The sequence below is a fragment of the Buceros rhinoceros genome, unplaced genomic scaffold (assembly GCF_000710305.1).
Source record: "Buceros rhinoceros silvestris isolate BGI_N320 unplaced genomic scaffold, ASM71030v1 scaffold42022, whole genome shotgun sequence".
Classification (NCBI taxonomy): Eukaryota; Metazoa; Chordata; class Aves; order Bucerotiformes; family Bucerotidae; genus Buceros; species Buceros rhinoceros.
Window position 1 is genome coordinate 10,413 of NW_010399084.1, and position 18,492 is coordinate 28,904.

Consider the following 18,492-nt stretch of genomic DNA (forward strand, 5'->3'; position numbering starts at 1 on the left):
ATTCCTGCTCCTATCAAGCGGCACTAACACTAATTTTACAGGATTAAGTGACAGACATTGCAAAATTTGTGCAGTGATAGTATCATTAAAATAATTTAATCAGTATGACAATAATTTCCCCATTACAGCAGAAATAACCAGAATATATATTTCAATAATTTACTACAGCTTTGCTAATTTAACATAAAACCTTATCAATACCTTAAGTCATGTTAAGGCAGAACGACACAAACACATATTTAGCATTTAGCAGTAATAACACACAACTACACGCAGCGAAAGGAAGGGTGGTCAGTACTACTGTGTTGTGTGAAAGGCTACTGGTATTAGCTGAAGATTAAATGGAGACACTTTCAGATAATTAATTGTATCACACAGAGTAAGAAAGTAAGAGGAATTCACAAGTCTCCTCCCTTATTTTAGTTTGATTCCTTCAGTTTTCATGAAGTGACACCTGCTGTGGCAGCTGCCCTATATGGCACCCCCAATTACAGAAATAATTTGCAGGCCATCTCTGTGTTACGGGTCACTAGTATCCCGTCATCCGCACAACCACAGGACACCCTCAGATACTTATTCAGTGCATGTTCTAAACTGTTGGCATCACCGGCACTGAAGCTTTTCGCATAGGAAGGAACTTACTTTTGATAAATTTTGTCGTTTTGGAATTTTGAAGTCTTTGGAACAGCAGAATGAAGATCTGTTTCCTGTACTGGTCGACTGATCCACTGGAAATTTAAAATAATAGTTATTCAAGTCATACTAGGGTTTCACTAATGCTGCTTCACAGAAAATATGGATGGACTTGTTCAAGTCTGTTTTACTGATAAACATGACGTTTTTCAGTTGTTAAACATACCAAATATTCAAGTCTACAGAAATTAGTTTTGTATGTAATTTCAATTCATACTCACGGAGGCATATGCTCTATAATACTGTTTAGAAGATAGAATCCTTGATGGTCATTAGCTTTGGAGGCAATCAACTTCTGGAACACACCTAACAATCCAGGCTGTAAGCAAAGCAAACGTAAAAAACCTCTTCACAACAGTTCTTCATATGTGACCTACCAGAAAGTTGGCCCTTTCCATCTAAGACACACAACAAGGCAAAAGCTTTTGTAACTTCAACCAGGATTCTGCTTCTGCAGTTAAGGACAAGGAACATAGATTTCTACCGGGACCAAGAGATGTTCCTCTGAGCACTAAGCTTAACCTTGATCAAATGAACACCAAAGCCAGTCTGGACACGCGAGCCTGCTTCATCAATTGCATTGTCTAATCGAGTCTGACTGTAGCAGATCATGCAACAAAATCAAGTATGCAGAAAAAATGTCCTACTGAATCCACTAATCCTCAGACTTCCCAACATTTTGGTTCCTCCTCACTCCTTCTACTCAAGACTATTTCGAACAGAATCTCTGAGAGGTTTCCCAGTCCAGTGTTCAACAGAAGGCAAATGAGACAGAAGCATCATGGAAACGTACCTGCTTGCAAAAACTAAGTGCAGGATTTTTACATTTTAATTGACAAAAGCACGACAGTCTAGGATTTATCTTGTCCACATAATGGAAAAGCATCCAAAAAGCCAGCATGCATAGCATTTTTTGTCTTTATACCATTAATTTAATGTATAAGCACAAAGCCTGCACAAATCCAGCTATTCACCACAGGAAAAAGCTCCTCATAATTTTTAACCGTAAATCAACATGTCTAGAGGCATGCACTGTGACCAAATCAATCCCACTTACGATTTTGTCAGCAGCAGCACTTGCTATTGTATTGGCACCCCGCTCCAAATAAGCCTGCAGGAGTCGGACCAAAGGAGGAATGTTTCCCGTCCTTTCCCATAATACTGGCTGAAGCAGATGAGGAAACAATGCCATGTAGGATGATGGGATTTCATTTTTATGCATTTCTAGAAGTAGGGACATCACTTGAAACACATATGGAATGAATTCTGGAAAAGAAGTGATGACATTTACAAATTCAGCACAGACGGGTTGCTGTCAGTTCCTAGGACCCACATATCTACTGACTGAACCTACAGTGTTGTCATGCTAACAGAGATACCAGCAAATGAAATCTTGGAGAAATTATTACTGCCAAATTTAATTATTCCAAAAATCTACAAGCATTCTATATACACAATTTCTATTTCCTCTCTTTGTTAATGTTGGAAAACATGGAAAACAAACTGCTAGAAACAAGGCATAATTAAGAAGAATAAGAAGAGGCTTTAGAGTAGTGATTGTCAGATATTTTAAAAATACAGTTTCTTTTAAAAATAAGTTAATGCAGTTCATGCACCCTATGGAAGAACCCAGACACTTCCTGAAGGTGTTTATCAGGACTGTGAACATGCTGCGTTCTCACTTGAATTTCCTGTGTTACAGAAAAACTGCCATGAGCTAAAGTCACAGCAACCAATTGCAGTGGAGAGAGCACAAGCACTTACTGATTTTCATTTACCTTGCACATCATTCTGCAGTATCTCAGTGAACACCATGAACAAAGCCTCTTCAAAGCTTCCAACAGCATCCGGGTTTGCTTTGCACGTTATCCTTATCGACAAGCATATTGATTCAAACATGTAATGGTTAAAGTGAGGTTTGCTTGGATTCTAAAAACAAATTATAAACAGATAAATCAACCTAAACTTGCAGCTAAGTCACTTATTTAGCAAAATATATTTTTAATGTAAACTAAAGGCTAAAGTAGCAACTGGCAATAAGAATTCTTAATGACTTATTATTAATATGCTAATGGAATTAGTTCCATAGATAAAAGCGAACATAAAATCCTTTAAAGCATAAAGGAGGGGTGGTTTTTATAAATATTTTAAAGGAAACAATGTTTTTCAGAAGCTCCACATAAACTAGTAAGCAGTTAAAGTAGCACAAAACAAAAACAGGAAAAAAATTATTTTTCAATCCTGTGACTAGTCAACTCTTTACTGAACATTCCTTACACCCTACAGCTAAGTTTAAACCATACATAGTAGAAGTTTTTTGGATATTTGATGAAGGTATTCTAAAGCATTCCCTAATGTCAGTGTTCAAGAATATGAGCCCAGCCTGATCAAAAAAACTACGGTAATTTTACCCATCAAAAGTAGGAGGGTGATTTATTTAATTTAATAACGTACTGCAGTGCCTAAATTTAATATTAGCCTCAGAAGCTTCATGGACAAAGAATAAAGGAGTTGTGAGAAAAACAGATTATTGTAATGGTGGCCTCTGCACAAGCAAACATTTATATTAGAACACACCAGTATTACAAAAAGATTTCATAAGCTGCTTCCAAATTTCAGATGAGAGCAGGGGACAATGATTTGAAAGTATGTCTTAAAAGGAAGACAGTACTTCACTGAAGGCTGTTTTAACTTATTTTAGTCAGAAAATATTGAACGATTTACAGTATTCTAGCAGAACATAAACAAGGTATACGTAAGTCTTCAGAAAGACTGCTCCACGAGGTAAAAAGTGGACGTTTTGCTCAGCCTGTTTCTTTACCTTACTGACAGCCAGGAGTTTCTGGGTGAGCTGTGTGATGACAGAAGGGATGTATGGTATGATGGATTCCTGTAGCAGAGAAAAACTCCTCATGATGGCTGCAAATAAATGGAAAGTATTACCTTCTGGAGACCAACATACGTTTCTGTCACCCATCATATGCCTAAATTCTTCACCTTTCACTATTAAATTTTAAATTTTATCCCAAGAAATTAGGTACCGTACGAAAGTGGACTTGCTGTAAGAGCAATCAGTCTATAATCATGACAAAGGATAAAGCAAAGCCTCATTATCCCCATTTTGTAGACGGAGCACAGAAGGTTAAGCAAAGACCATCACTTATCTTGGGCCAGTCTGAAATCCTGGCACACTGTTAGCCGTAACCCACTCAGATGTCCTGCTGACACTGCTCAGGTAGCTGTCCTGCCTACAAACACTACCATTTAAGAAATAATTTGTGACAATACCATTATGTTTAGTGTTCATCTATGGTACCATAAATTTAGTCAAAGATGCCTTAATACAGCCTGGTAAATAACTGCAGGCTGCACATACCCCTTTAGCGTGTTTGCACAAATTAGCTCTTTCAAATAAAAATTTCAGTAGCCTGTAACTGTAAGACTTCACCTCGAGTTTACAAAGTTAGTCTTATACTGCAGACCTCATAAAGCATTTACCTTTCATAATGTATTCATTTTCAGACGAGCCAGGGAGTGTCAGCGCTTTAAAAAGGTTTGTTAACAGCACTTCTACAAATGGTGCCATTTCTGCAGCTGTGATGCTGTTAAATAAAACACAGCTCTTTAGTGATGGAAGATATTCACAAACTTCAAGCATTTTACAGTATTGTAATACTAAGAAATAAAAGATCCCCTACAGATATTTCTCATCCTTAATGGACAAAACCTATGTAGAATGAATTTATTTCTGCTTGAAAACTTACAGAGTAGTATTATTTGTCCCCCTCATGGTAAACAATCTTTCCAGAGCATGGGCTGCGTAAGTATGGACTACAATACTTTCTGCTTGAAGGTGATTGATTAAGAGAGGAATAGATACCAACAGTTGTTCTTTAGGTACCTACAAAGATATGGCAACAAATTATACAAACGTTACATAAAAATAGAGATGGTTCAAAACTTAGAAGGCTCCTCCAGTTACTAAATCACACTTTGACAACCAAGAGGCACCTATTTCTGTCATCACCTGTATACTTCCCCAAACACCAAAGCTACACTTGATTGTAAGTGCATATATTCCTAATGTGTATTTCTTTTTCCATTTTACTTTGTCTTAACAAGCAATTAAAAGCATCAAGCTTTAAAAAAGCTCATCATAAATACTTCATAAGAGATGAATACAAGTAATCTAAAATTTAGAAATAATATCCAATATTTTCTTCTACTGCATCTCACAAATCAGAAAAGGTAAAGGACAAAGCTGCTGCAATCTCTTTAACAACTACTGCAATGATACGAGCAATCCAGTATATTTAGACCAACATTGTCTTGAAAAAGTCTGAGTGTGTTGCAAAACTAAGCATGCTAAGATGTTCAGTGCTCCCGCAGCATATGGATAGCATATAGACTACGTGTTAATTGGATATTCATAACAATATCGCTTACTTTCAAAAGTGAAAATTCAGCATGAAGTGTTATATATGACTACTGAACACCTGTTGAGTCAACATACGGTCAAGTAAGATAAATTGGGCTTGGCAAGTATAAAATAACAAACTACAGTATGTTTTCACCACAAGAGTAAAAGAGAAACTTACTTGGTTTCTAAAAATCATGATATATTTGATACCATCTGCTTTTAACACAGGGAATTCATTCACTGCAATAGAAAAATATGCAAATTTTGTTGATAGTTTCATATAAATGTGATTACTGAGCATACACTACATAGAGGTGACAGTAAGTCACAATTTTTCCGTCAAAAATAACACACACAATGTTCTTCTGCGTTGCTTGGTTTCTGCATTTCTGCACTGTTAGACAGAATACGAGTTTTGGGTACAAATCACACTTCAGTACCATTAAGTGTACGGTCCAACTCTACCACATGAAATTTCCCCTTCTGGCTCTGATTTTCACAGCCTCCAATTACGTATTCCAAGACAATCCACTACATTCCAAACATCCTAAAATAATTGCTGAAGCATAACATAAATTACACACCTTAAATCTAGACACCCGTAATCTCACCAATCTGGGCCGACACAGGCCACAACCTAGTCTTCAGTATTTTAACTTCTCAGGGTTTAGTATAGCATAAAAGTTTGCCAGAAGGTCTCAAATAGAGAAATAAAATTACTTTGATTCGACAAGTTGAAACATGTGGCTGATAGCAGGCGTGTGTGATCCTGCAGACAGCGTGGGCAATCTGTGCAGAGAGCAATCTACCTTTGTTTGAAAGCTCATTCGGTGCTGGCCAAACAAATCTGAATTACTTCCCTTGTGCCAGGCGTTAAGTCTTCTCAGAGATTACGCTGATATACAAGCGCTTGAGCCTTAAGGAACAGCGATCACTGTCCAAGTTGCAGATATATCACAGAAAATGCCATAGCAAAATTAACATTGACTTACCATTGGCAGACTTTAAGTCAGGTTGAATGTGAGTCACAAAGAATTCTGTCAGATTAACAAGTTCATTGGCTTGTGTTATCCCATGCTAGAAAAACAAGAAACAAACCGACTCTGTTTCCAGATGTTGACATTCACCTAGTTTTCTTACTCATTCTCAAGTGCTTTTAACAGGAGGAATCTAAAGCCTGTATGCATGTGATGAGTGTTGGAATTGCATCTGTAGCAGAGAGCCATCAAATCCCTCTTTCTTAACATTTTCAAGAGCCTGTGTTCCTGCTATAGCACTACTGAGGTTCAAAGTTACCAGCTCTGAGTTGAGGAATAATAGCATGAAACACAGCAATAATCAACCAAAATTTTAGATACAGAATATCAGAAACTTACTAACTTGATACTTTTTTTGAGATAGGCCTTTTAAAAAAAGAAAAGCTTAGGACTCAAACTCCAATTCTGAATTAGAGCAGCAAAATAATGATTTCTTAAGTTTTCTCTCATGAAAAACTCACCTGATTTTTAAAACAGGGTTTTCACATGGGTATTTACCAATTGAGTGTTCTAAGTGATGTTATCCCACAACAGCACAGAAAAAGAAAGATGCACAACCTAAGTTTTCTAATTGCCAGAAGACTCTGGTTCACATTACTCACCCCGTGCAGTAGTACGCAACTAGAGGTTCAGGGAAAGACTGAGAACCTTTGGCAAAACTGCATAAAGATGCTGACAGCATGTTTTATTATGTTTGCCTCGAGTCTGTCTTGTAAAGCCACAGACTTGAACTGCAGTAACATTTAAAATCTGTTCTGTAGGACATTCGGTACAATGCTACTGTTTCCAAACACACTTTAGCTCAGGTGTGGCTTTTCAAGGCATCCAACCCACTCCTCCTTCCTCTCAAACAAGTCACGAGATCCATTTCCAGCCATCATTAGCATTCACAGGTCACTTGCAAATCATCATCACTCAAATAACAGGGAAACATTGGGAAACAATAAGAAGTGTTAGAGTCACTTAAGATTCCTTCTAGTCTGCTCCACACTTCTGATCTTCCGTAAAGCTAAATTTGGCCTTCCATGGCTCACAAACTCTGGCTCAGTACCACTTAAAAGCTGAGGTTCTAGACCCAAACTAATTCTGTTTCTTTGTACAGCTGCTTCAGACATGCTAATAAGACCTGCCAAATGGTCACACAGAGTGTGACTTTCCCAATCCATCTGAATATCAGTCACCACCAAATTACCAACTGTGAGAGGATTATGTAACAGACGACTTTTAATCTCATCAACATTAAATTACTACAAATACAGTTACTCCCATTCCGAAGCAGCATAAAATGAATGGCAGTCCCCATGTGCGCTATGATATTTGAATATACAGGGATTAAACCAAAAAGAATGTAGAAATACCTTCTGTGTTTGAGCTTTGGAGGCCAAAGATGTAACAAGGTAGATAGCTGCATCTTTGTGCTTCCAGTTAACAGATGGATTCTTTGCATATTCTTGCAGCATAGAATTAACATATCCAGAAAAAATCCCGGTCACAGGTCCTTCAAAAAATTTGCACAAGCCTCTGACTAGATCACAAGCTGCTCTGCGCCTGGTGTCAATATCTGCAGGAGAACCAAAGATCCTTTGCATATGAAGTATACAACTTTTTAACAAAAATAATACACAGCTTCTCGAGTTGTAGCTACACCTTATGCTAATTATTGCAATCCTCCACACGGATGCATAAGAACACATTTAAGCCTTCAACTTACTGTCATCACAGGGACTCTTTGTACAACCAAATGGACCCCTACCAGCGCTGCACGCGTATTCACGGGTTCTCCTGTCCTCTAAAGAAAGATGCAGTAAGCGTGCAGGGGAGGCTTCTACTGTCCTGACAATTACGCACCCGAATGTACCGGGCCTGGCTGGGATGGAGTTAATTTTCTTCACAGCAGCCCATATGGTGCTGTTTTGTACTGGTGACTAACGCAGTTGGTAACACCCCAGTGTTTTGGCTGTTGCTGACAAGTGCTTGCACAGTGTCAGGGCTTTCTCCTTTTCCTTCTCAGCAACTAGGCTGGGGGTGGGCAAGAAGCTAGGAGGAGACACAACCTGGAGAGCTGATCCTAACTGACCAATGGGATATTTCATGCCACATAACATAATGCTCAGCAATAAAAAACGAGGGGAGAGGGTTTTGGGGGAGGCGGCCATTGCTCAGGGACAGGCTGGGCATCAGTCTACTTGTGGGAGGTAGTGAGTCACTGACTTCACCCCCATTCTCTTTCCTTCCTCTTTCACTGTCTGTCTCCACGAGCGTTCTCATTTTTACTTTTCCTACTCCTTCCTCCATCCCACTGCTGCAGGGTGGGAAGCAAGCTGCTGAGTGGTGCTTAGCTGCTGGCCCACCGCACTGAATCGGTACATTTTTGTGAAAAAAGAAATAAAAAAAAAACCAATAAAAAAATTTGTAAAAATTCCTTGCTTCAAGAAAGGTAAAAAAAAGTCAGCTGGCCTTTAATACAATGTATTAACAGAAGGAACAGAAGGAAAATAAAGCAATCAATTTAAATGCAATAGAGGGCATTTCTAAAGTAATCTTTGAAGAATACAAATACTTCTTGCCTCAATTCTCTTAGTAGCTAACAAATAAAAGCTCCACAAATACCTAAAATGCAGCCAATCCTGGGTAAGAATGATAAAACTTTTCTTTGAAAAAAGTTCAAAACCATTTTCCTCCAATTTTGTCCTCCATTGCAAGCATACAATAATTTTTTAAATCTATTATGAAGTGCCATTAATCAAAGAGTGTCAGTCAGTAACTGTTAGGGGCACAGAACAACGTACACAGAACTGTCATATATGTCTCGATTTGGCTCACTTGTGCTCTGACCTGGCTGAAGACCAGACAGCCACGATCAGAAAATTAAGCAGCTCTGTTAGCACAGCACCGTGTTTTCAGCAGTTACTGTACTGGTTTGAACACAGTGCTGGCGCACAAGGGCTGGCGGGTGTCCAGCTGGCTTGATCACGGATTTGTATGCAACACCAGTCAGAATTTCAGTTTAAACATGACAGACTACTAAATACAGGCACAGTCTCTCCATGTTATTTAAAACTCCACACACAGGAACTAAATACACAACTGTGGCTACTATTCAGCATTGACTTACAGGCTATATTTGCTGAAACGAGTCTGTGTGCAGTGCAGGAGACATACCAATCCAATTAAGGAAAAACCCCTATAAAAGCACTGTTCAAACAAATGCTGTGATGGGCATATAATGACTGTACACTTGTTCAAAAACTGGACAAAGTCTCTTTGGAAGGGGGAACCTTCCCAATTGAAAAAACAAGCTATAAAAGCTTCAGTAAATTGCTTCAGGACTTTAGAGCTATATTTAAAGACAAAGTATTCTTAGTATAAATCTGTGGATTACCAGATCCTTCCAAATCCCTTCTTATATATTCTTCAGAATTATCTTCAAAAGCTTCTTCATCAGCCGCTGAAAATATAAAACACAGAAGTTTAAATACTGAGGTCTCTGGTTTTTATGGTGTATTATTATCAAGTATTTTTATCAAGTAATTTTCTATAACATTAACAGAAATTAATCAGAAACATCGCAGACTGTTTAGCTTGCTCCTACCCCACAAATTAGCCTTTCATACTCTTGAACTGATGTACTGCTGATTTAAAAAAAAAAAAAAAGATAAAAAGACATATTCAATACTAAGTGCATTTAAAGAGGCTTCCAGAGTCACTTAAGACAGAGAAGCTCCTTATCACTGCAATACATCTTCACCATGTTTTAGATCAATGAGCCCATCAGAACTTTGAGAAACACATGACAGTTGATAGCCCCGATACCCATGCTGCTTAGAGTCCCGCAATTATTCGGATACTCATGCTTTCAGCATGAAAACTTATTGGTGGCACATGACCTACATTGCCTGCACTTTTCAATCTGAGATCCCAGAAAGACAGAAAAACTATTAGATATCTTCATACAATTCTACAAAACCCACAGGACAGCAATCTCTTCTAGAAACTTGGTTATGAATCTAGTTCTAAAGATTCTACACAAGAGGTAATCTTCAATTCTTTGTTCTGCAAAGAACATATCATTATAATTACAGTTAGATTTTACTGCGTCTGAAAAATTAAGTCTCAAAATGTTACCTCTAAATTCCATATTTGGAACAATAACTTTTTCACAGATGCTTGTCAGTGTATTCTGGTCTTCAAACAGATGCTTGTAATGTGGCCTCTCACAGACTGAGGCCAGGAACTGGATTGCATTGCTAACCAGCTAGAACGCCACAAACAGAACACAGCCAGTTTTAGCATGATTGACCAATTTATAATTCATTACTGAACTTGACAAGATCAGTTTATAACAACTTACCAAGTCGTACTTCACTTCCTGGCCTGTTGTGACTAACAGATTCCAGATGGCTGTTACAAAACGTGGCAGGTAGGGCTGGAATTCCTCATCATATTTTTGAGCGTATAGAGCAGCATTATCACAGATTTGTGATTTCAAGAGCTCCAGTAATCCAGCTTCCTCTTCATCCTCACATAAAACAAAACTAAGAACTGAAACATCCAAACTTCAACACTACTTAAATATCAGAAGTATATTTGAAAGAAGTATTTACTATATTTGAAGGAAATATTTACACTATTATTCTACTACGTTCTAAATAGGTGAAAGAAATCCCTCCTATGTCCCTAGAATTACTGCGTTTTGCTGGTTTGTACTGGTACTGCACCACAAGTTATAAATCATACCTACATTTCAAATTAAAATACTATGCACCTTAAATCATTTAGACCTGATAAAGTTTGACATGAAATTAATTTACAGATGTAATAGGAAAAAGACAATACAAGGCATTGAAAAAAATATGCTTAGCAAACATTGTATCTTGCTACTTAAAACTGGAATAGCTGCAGAAGTTGTGAAAGTATCCCCTCCCCTTCCCCATTCCAGCACAGATGCTGAGCTGGAATTAGAAAAACCCCACGCAAGCAAACACCACCCCAGCTCCATCTCCCCCCATCCCCACCTTCCAGCGTTAATGCACGTCACCGCCTGACTCAGTTCAGCGCACAGCTGCAGCAGTGTTTGTGCTGGGCATCAGTGCATGGACGAAAGGCAAGAGAAGGGAGCAGCAAAGCTCCTTTTATCAGCAGTGTCAGCCCAAAACAACCATGAACTACAGCACGGGATACACTTAATATTCCTCCCTATGTATTGTAAAGGAATGTATAGTTTCTTTGGCTCCATCGTGTGGTGAACTACTGTATTGTATCTAGAAGAGAGCAGCATTTAAAATGCAGAAAGCCTGTGCAAAATGAATTTGAGCTTTGAGGACTTGGTATCACCTTGCACATGTAAAATCTACTAATTCTTAGAACTAGAGAGCAAATGCTAAGCTAAAGTACTTAGGGATGTCACGTTCAAGCGGTTCAAGTTCTTCGTGATACCCCATTTTCTAAAACACAGTGCATGAAGCAGCTGAAAGGTGCAGAAGACACAGGCACTGTGACTCTCTAATCATCAGGTGACTTCAGCAGATGTCCCTGGGAGAATCTACTCAGCGATGAGTATCTGTAATTTGATTTCTGTGTCGAGCAGGGTACACCTGTATCTGAATTCAACTTCAAGAATTGGACCTCAGATTTTAGACAACAGGGCAACGTAAACCCCATTTCCTTGTAGTCGTTCTATTCTTCTGTTTAACCAACAAACAAAACATTGCATTGTTCAGAGTTAGACCCAAGTCCTCAGCTAATCCTCTCCACTACACAGAGGCAAACCAGGAAGGTTTACGCAGTACTTACATCAGTCTGCAAGAGTTTATTATCTAAAGTTAAAAGACTATGAAAATTTGTCATCCATGTTTCCATGTTATCTTCAAAAAACTCAGGAAGATCCTGTGAAGGAAAAGCAAAGATTTACATTTCAATTTTTGATGGCACTACTTAGATAACATACCTCCATTGTAAGTAGTATGTATCCACCGTACAATATACTGAGGGACAACAAAGTGAAAACAACCTTCAAAATGAAACACTACCCTCTCCTCAACGAAAACGCTCCAGAGAGAGGCTCTGAAATACAGTATTTTCAAACAAACTAGTTGCTTACACCCTATTTTACAGCCTGCAATTTTATAAAGAAGAACCTTACTGCCTCTTAGTCTCAGAACAAGAAAGCACAGGCCTCCCTTTCAACTCCAGCTTGCTCTGTTGCACAACATGGAATAACAGCCCAAGCAATCAAGGCATTATCATCCCACTTTGCAGACTCATGTTTGTGCTGAGACACTAAATATATGTCACCTCAAAGAAGTTTTTTACTGTTTTTCATATAGTGCATTTAATAATGTTAGAAATTTAGATCTGATTTGAAAACAAAAAGCCCCACACTGCTACCTAAATTACTTGCTACTATAGTGCCACAGAGCTACTAGTCTGACCTGACTTTCACCTACACGGCTGAGTTTGTGTCAGTACAATCATATTTATGAAGGACAGTGAGTACAAACTCAGGCATTCGACTTCTGTCCCTCACAGCTCCTACTCGGAGAGCTACCCGTACAACACCTCCTTGCTATGACACAAGCTCAGGCTCTCTTGAACTTCTGCTTAGACAGGGCCAAGCTAACACGTTAATTAACCCCATCCTTACTGTGCCTTTACTCCAGTACTGATGAAGATTGTGGACTTTTATTTTTGTGATAAAGCATGGCCTCAAAGGCTGCCTCAAATGGCTTCTGTAAATAAGAGCATAACAGCTTTGAGAGATCAAAGCAGAACTATCAGAAAAACAAGGAGATTCACCTGAAAATTTAAACTGTAGAACAGCTTTGCAATTAGAATGAGGGAAGAAAAGAGAACCTTCAAAGCACTGGCATCATTTGCGTGTGTGCTGCAAAGTTCAATAGTTGCCTAGAAAAAGACACAACATTCAGTCAAGTAACACACACACAAACCACACTGACAAAAGATAACGAAAAGTGTCACATAACATAAAACACAGAAAAAACAAAAAAACAACCCAGAAACTACAGTTCCTTTTCCTCCCCTTATCAATCCTGTCAGGTCTCACTTCATGACTTTAGTTTGAACATCATCAACAGTTTTAAAGCAACTATTCTTTCCATTTTACAGGCATCCTCAACAAGCAATTCAGAATGTTAAGCTTGTTTTAGACATGATTCAGCAAGAAATACCTTGAAGAGATTTGTCAAGGGCAAAGCAAAGGCATCGAGGACAAGTTTGATCTCTGCCCATAATTCATTTGATTTAAATTCATGGCGGTACCTGACAAGTGAAAGAGAAATAGATAGAGTCTTCACATTTATTACCAAATTAACCTGTGTACAATTAATGATATATATATACAATTTAAGCTCAACCTTGAAAAAAAATACTGTCAAGTAAACAAGAACTAAACAAAATAGAGACCATGAAAGGCGTACAAGTTCACAACCACTTAATTTACTATTTAAAAGTCAATAAACGTAAGTAGAAGCCGTAACTGTAGACTCCATAAATCTACAAAATTAAGTCTAACAGTAAAAATTTAGATTTGAACAGAAATTTTGCAATCCATATACTAACTCCCTTATTTCTAATACCTTTTAAATAAAGAGTGAGCAGTGCGAAGGATTCCATTAATGACGTGGAAATCTCCACTTTGGAAGCGGTTCACCATTTCTGTCAGTAAGTCTGGCCATTTCTGAGGAAAGTCTTCCCGACCAATAATACTAATAGCATCACTTAACTGGAAAGGAAGCATAATCATTACACGATGGAAGAGCAGGCTCCTCATCACAAAAAACACAGATGTTGCAAATATCTGAGAAAATGCTTGTTATTCTTGTCAGATTCAAAAATCATTGTGTTAAATACCTACTACTTTTCACCACAAATAAATTAAAAAATCTCACTTTAAACTCAATGATTACACACAGCTCCACTTTCTAGAACTGCTGAATTTAACTGTCTAATGCTAGAACTTAGCTGTAAGATTATATGGCAATTGCCATTAAAAAAAAGAAATTAAAGCAGGCAGAAGTAGCTGTAACAATATACTCTAAGTTATTGGTATTGGGGTCACTTAACAGCTAAGGGAACTGAGCTCTGCCAATAGCCAGAGCCTCTAGACATGCTGAAAATATTCCAGAAGTCTCATGGATACAACCAGGAACTGACACGTTACCTGCTTTTGAATTTGTTCTGGGCTGCTAAGCATCAAGGGCACTATGTTGGCTTTAATGGCTATCCTGTCTGATTCACATATTTTGTTTAGTTCATCTTCAACCTAAAATTAAAACAATAATTAAGTCATGGGCATATCAGTATACTCTAGGCAACAAGCGAGTATCAGCTTTTCGGAAACCAATTGCTTATACTGATTTATGCAGCTACTAGATTGTTAAAGAAATTAAGAAGCAGCTCTGTTAAAGATACACAATGAATCTGTAACGGCAGTACCAGAAATCACATCTTTCTGTAAAACCTTGAACTAGTTTTTTCTCCTTCTCTAAGTGACTCCTCAGTGACTTTCAAATCGGCATTTCCGCAATAGTAAGGGCGGGTGCACATGCCAATAATGTATGTGATAGTCTCCTCTTCCACACACCAAATCACATCTCTGTCCTCACTTCCGCTCACCTCAAAGACTTATTTTCTGCAAGCTGTCTCAAGCCATACTCTCTAGAACCTGCACATGAAGATGTAAGTTAGACAATCAAAACCAGAGAACTTGCTTTTCCTCTTCTATCACACGGCACTGAATCAGAAGAATGTACAGAATCAGTACATATACACTAAAAAACACAAAAAGATGATGATCTTTAAAACCTAAGCTTTAGGAGTTTACATGATGTGAAAGGCAGCAATAGCTGCGCTGGACAAGCTCCAGGTGGGGAGGCAGGACTCACTGTTATGCACTTAGACAGATGAGGACAGAGGAGGTGGAGAGATCTGCAACAGGAAATCCTATTATGGGGTTATTTATAAGATTTTGCAAAGAAATGAGACCTTTGTAGAAGATATGAGAGGCAGCACAGAGATGAGTATTCTGTACATACTTTAAAATAAATTAAAAAAAGCAAACCCTTCCCTCACTCCAGAAGCGCCCTGTACATGTGGCTCCCCAGGGTCTACCAAATCAAAACCTCTGAACAGGCTTCATTTCCACCGAGTTCTGTATCAGCCAGGTTCAAGGCTGCTAAATTAAACCATGTGATGTAGGTAAGCTGGCCTTACGGCTGTGTTTTCTCTTCATACAGCTGCTCTTGAAAAGAAAGCTTCAATTTTGGACAAAACAATGTGCTTGAAGCTACACAGCAATCACAGCAGCCCTCTGGATGCACTTACTGAATAGCATCTCCACCTCCTCCAAACCAAACCTCACCCTCAATTACATCAGCAAGCCATGAAAAGGCAGCCACTTACAAATTTTTCCATAACAGAACATTATTTCTACTTACAATACACTACAGATAAAGATGCAGTTTGGGAGAAACAACCGAGAAGACAGTATTACAGAAACAAAGTTCTAGAAATTTCATACCAGACTCTGTGCACTGATCTTATAAAACTTAACCAGATCTAGGACTGCTATTGCTGCTTAAGATTAGTATGAGGGGGAGGGGAGAAATCACACACAGATTTGTACATAGGTACCAGCTAAGATGCAGTGAGGAGACACCAGTTTCCCTGTAGTAAAGCAACACTATCCATATGGTATTTTTCAGGTACAATCAGCACTTCCAGCGAGACAAAGTACAAGCAGCATCAATTAAAACCTCTCTTTGCTGAGGGAGTCGAGCTCTCAAGTATAACACTTTCTACCGTATATTAAAAATCATGAATGTGGAAAGCTCTGAATCAAAAATGTTTCTGACCTCTTCAAATCAAAGGATAAAATAGGATTAAAATGCAATACCTCTATTCGGAGTATTGTACTCTATACGAACACTTCTGAGTTTAAACTGGCAAGGCCACCCACACAAACTGCTGCACATCATCGCTTTCAGCTGCAGGGCTGGCTTGAAATGTCTGTCACTCTCTGACAATAGATACAGGCCAAACCAGCCAGCTCACGGGTACAGACGCTTCACAATCATTTTAGTTTAAATAACGTCACTGTTAGTTAAATGAGCTTTAAATAGTGTGCTGCTGCAAAATATGCATATAATACTGGAGAAAATTAGTTGATCATCATTTTATCACCCAACTCCAGTTCTTTTTAATAGAATGGACTCCAGCCATGCAGGTTTTAGTCCCTCAGCAGTAAATAACCCCTTGTGTTTGTTCTCTGAATGATCCACTTTCTTTCACAGAGTACAGACACTCACACATACTTCAAAGTTACTGTAGAATTAGACTTTATATTATTATTATACCTTAAAAGGATTATTAAATCTTAGCACATCTACTCACTAGGATACCTACAATTCTCCAGTTCCTTTTAATATAATTCTTGAATGTTACAGATGCACAAACTTTGATGACATTTTCCTGTGATTTCTCCAGCAGCGTTAAGAGTAACAACGGATAATTCTGGCTTCCTTCAACTGACTCAAGAAACTTTTCCGCTGTAAGAGAATATACAAAGATTAACAAAAGCTGAACTATTTTTCTAATGGGAGTCCTGTGATTCCTCAGGGATCTTTATGAAATAATCAGCACACAAACACTTTCCCAGAGTTTCACAAGAAGAGAAAGACAGAACAAGTTTGACAAAAAGTTCTGTGGATTCTTTAAGCTCTTTACTGCTTCTTTAAGCCACAGTTCAAGGCAGGATGTGGAAATACTGCCTCCTCACCTTTTTAAAATCCATAACCTGCTAGAAACAAATCCTGGTTTATTGTGAAGAGCAGCACTGTTTTAAATAAGAATGCAAAAAAAAAAATCAGAAATACAGGAAAATATTACAAAAAGCAAACGAAATAAATTTCTATTTATATCTATGCTTCATTAGATTTTGGTTTTAAAAGGATACTGAGAACTTCTGCAAAGAGGCTATTGCATAAATATTCACTGAAGTTTGCCAGGCACAGAAGAGCCAAAAAGCCCACAAACTTGTGTGGTCACTCAAGAGAATCACTTACCAGGACGCCTTATAGCAGGATCTGGATCAAGTGTTTTCTTTAGATACTCAGTTAAGATCTGTAAATTGTCATCACTCAGCTCCATTTTGGCAGAACCTGCAAGTCACAGGTAGTTCCGTTATACAGATCAGAATCCTATAAGACACACACAGTAAAACTAGATTCAACAGAAGACACACATCAGCTCTTTCTGACTGCACCTCATAAAGCACGGGCCTATCTTACACCTCACCCAAGAACGCAACAGCCAGTGCGCACCGCGCACAAAACAGGAAACATTCCAGTTCTTCAGTTACGTGTAACTGTCACCGTCTAGTTTACTGCGACCAGACTTCTAGAACAGGATCACACATCCAGCAAACCATGAACCAGGTACGGCCAAAAGATGATCTCTTGTCCTTTCATGACAACAGGAATTTGGTTTTGCTTTTGAGAGTCACTGTCAGCCCCAGAAACCTGTCTCTAGTTGAAAAAGCTGAAAAGTCCTGCCCTACGTAACTGTAAATAGAACAATTTGAAGTGTACTGGAGAGTCAAGGCTTGTAAAATGAAATATTCATTATCAAAGAAAACTCTCAACAGCAAATTAATTTTTTACAAACAGACAAAAGTCTGCAAAGCCAGAGGGTTTGTCCACCCTGTAGAATTAACTTAGAGGAGGGTGGGAGTTAATTTAAATGCAGTGTTATTACAGACTAACTCTGTGCAATAAGTCTAAATTACTCCTCTCCAGTAATCCTCCCACACATATTCTCATACTTACCACAGTGATACATTAACTTCACAGCTTTAATTGCAATAATAAAAATTACACTATCATTAAAACAGCAGCAAGATATGATTTAATGGACACGTTGTTGCTCAGGACATCCTCATCAATTCTGCCCATCCTGCGTACCATCAGCAGCACAGTTTACTCACTACAGAACTAATAAGGAAGCAAAGATTTGGTTTTTTCTCTGGAGTTTCTAATTAGTAGGATAGTAAAAACCCACCTAAAGAGTCGTGCCTCCCATACTACACTCCCCTTCCCTTTTGGGGGTTTACTTGTCTGTCGTCTTGTTCACCAATTCATCTCAACCAACAAATTCTCAATAAAGAACAGCATAAGCAAACAGCACCAGTAATAGCAGGCACATCTGTGCGACAAAATGGCCTCATGCATCATTATGACTGTGTTGAAACCAGTACTTAATTCTTTCATAATGAAAAAAAAATGTAAGTTATCTGCTCCAGGGAAGTTTGTAAGGCCAAGGAGCAAA

The 18,492-nt window shown here is 38.4% G+C and overlaps 1 protein-coding gene across 2 annotated transcripts in view; it reads right to left on the reverse strand.

Annotated features, from left to right (window-relative positions):
* The window catches only part of CSE1L (CSE1 chromosome segregation 1-like (yeast)), a 20,934-nt gene extending 3,614 nt beyond the window's left edge, over positions 1 to 17,320 (reverse strand). Inside the window, exons 1-20 of one of the 2 annotated variants that reach the window (XM_010131336.1) lie at positions 17,232 to 17,320; positions 16,573 to 16,715; positions 14,330 to 14,431; positions 13,746 to 13,891; positions 13,338 to 13,428; positions 12,946 to 13,053; positions 11,944 to 12,036; positions 10,502 to 10,669; positions 10,276 to 10,405; positions 9,533 to 9,598; positions 7,509 to 7,711; positions 6,106 to 6,190; positions 5,292 to 5,353; positions 4,458 to 4,594; positions 4,192 to 4,295; positions 3,515 to 3,612; positions 2,472 to 2,622; positions 1,751 to 1,959; positions 915 to 1,012; positions 643 to 728 (exon numbers count right to left, since the gene is read on the reverse strand). In XM_010131336.1, coding sequence (XP_010129638.1) covers positions 643 to 728; positions 915 to 1,012; positions 1,751 to 1,959; positions 2,472 to 2,622; positions 3,515 to 3,612; positions 4,192 to 4,295; positions 4,458 to 4,594; positions 5,292 to 5,353; positions 6,106 to 6,190; positions 7,509 to 7,711; positions 9,533 to 9,598; positions 10,276 to 10,405; positions 10,502 to 10,669; positions 11,944 to 12,036; positions 12,946 to 13,053; positions 13,338 to 13,428; positions 13,746 to 13,891; positions 14,330 to 14,431; positions 16,573 to 16,715; positions 17,232 to 17,316 — 2,365 coding nt within the window. In that variant the 5' untranslated portion in view covers positions 17,317 to 17,320. The remainder of the gene's footprint in view (positions 1 to 642; positions 729 to 914; positions 1,013 to 1,750; positions 1,960 to 2,471; positions 2,623 to 3,514; positions 3,613 to 4,191; positions 4,296 to 4,457; positions 4,595 to 5,291; positions 5,354 to 6,105; positions 6,191 to 7,508; positions 7,712 to 9,532; positions 9,599 to 10,275; positions 10,406 to 10,501; positions 10,670 to 11,943; positions 12,037 to 12,945; positions 13,054 to 13,337; positions 13,429 to 13,745; positions 13,892 to 14,329; positions 14,432 to 16,572; positions 16,716 to 17,231) is intronic. The other variant, XM_010131338.1, reaches the window with a different exon arrangement.
* Positions 17,321 to 18,492: the final 1,172 nt, after the last annotated feature.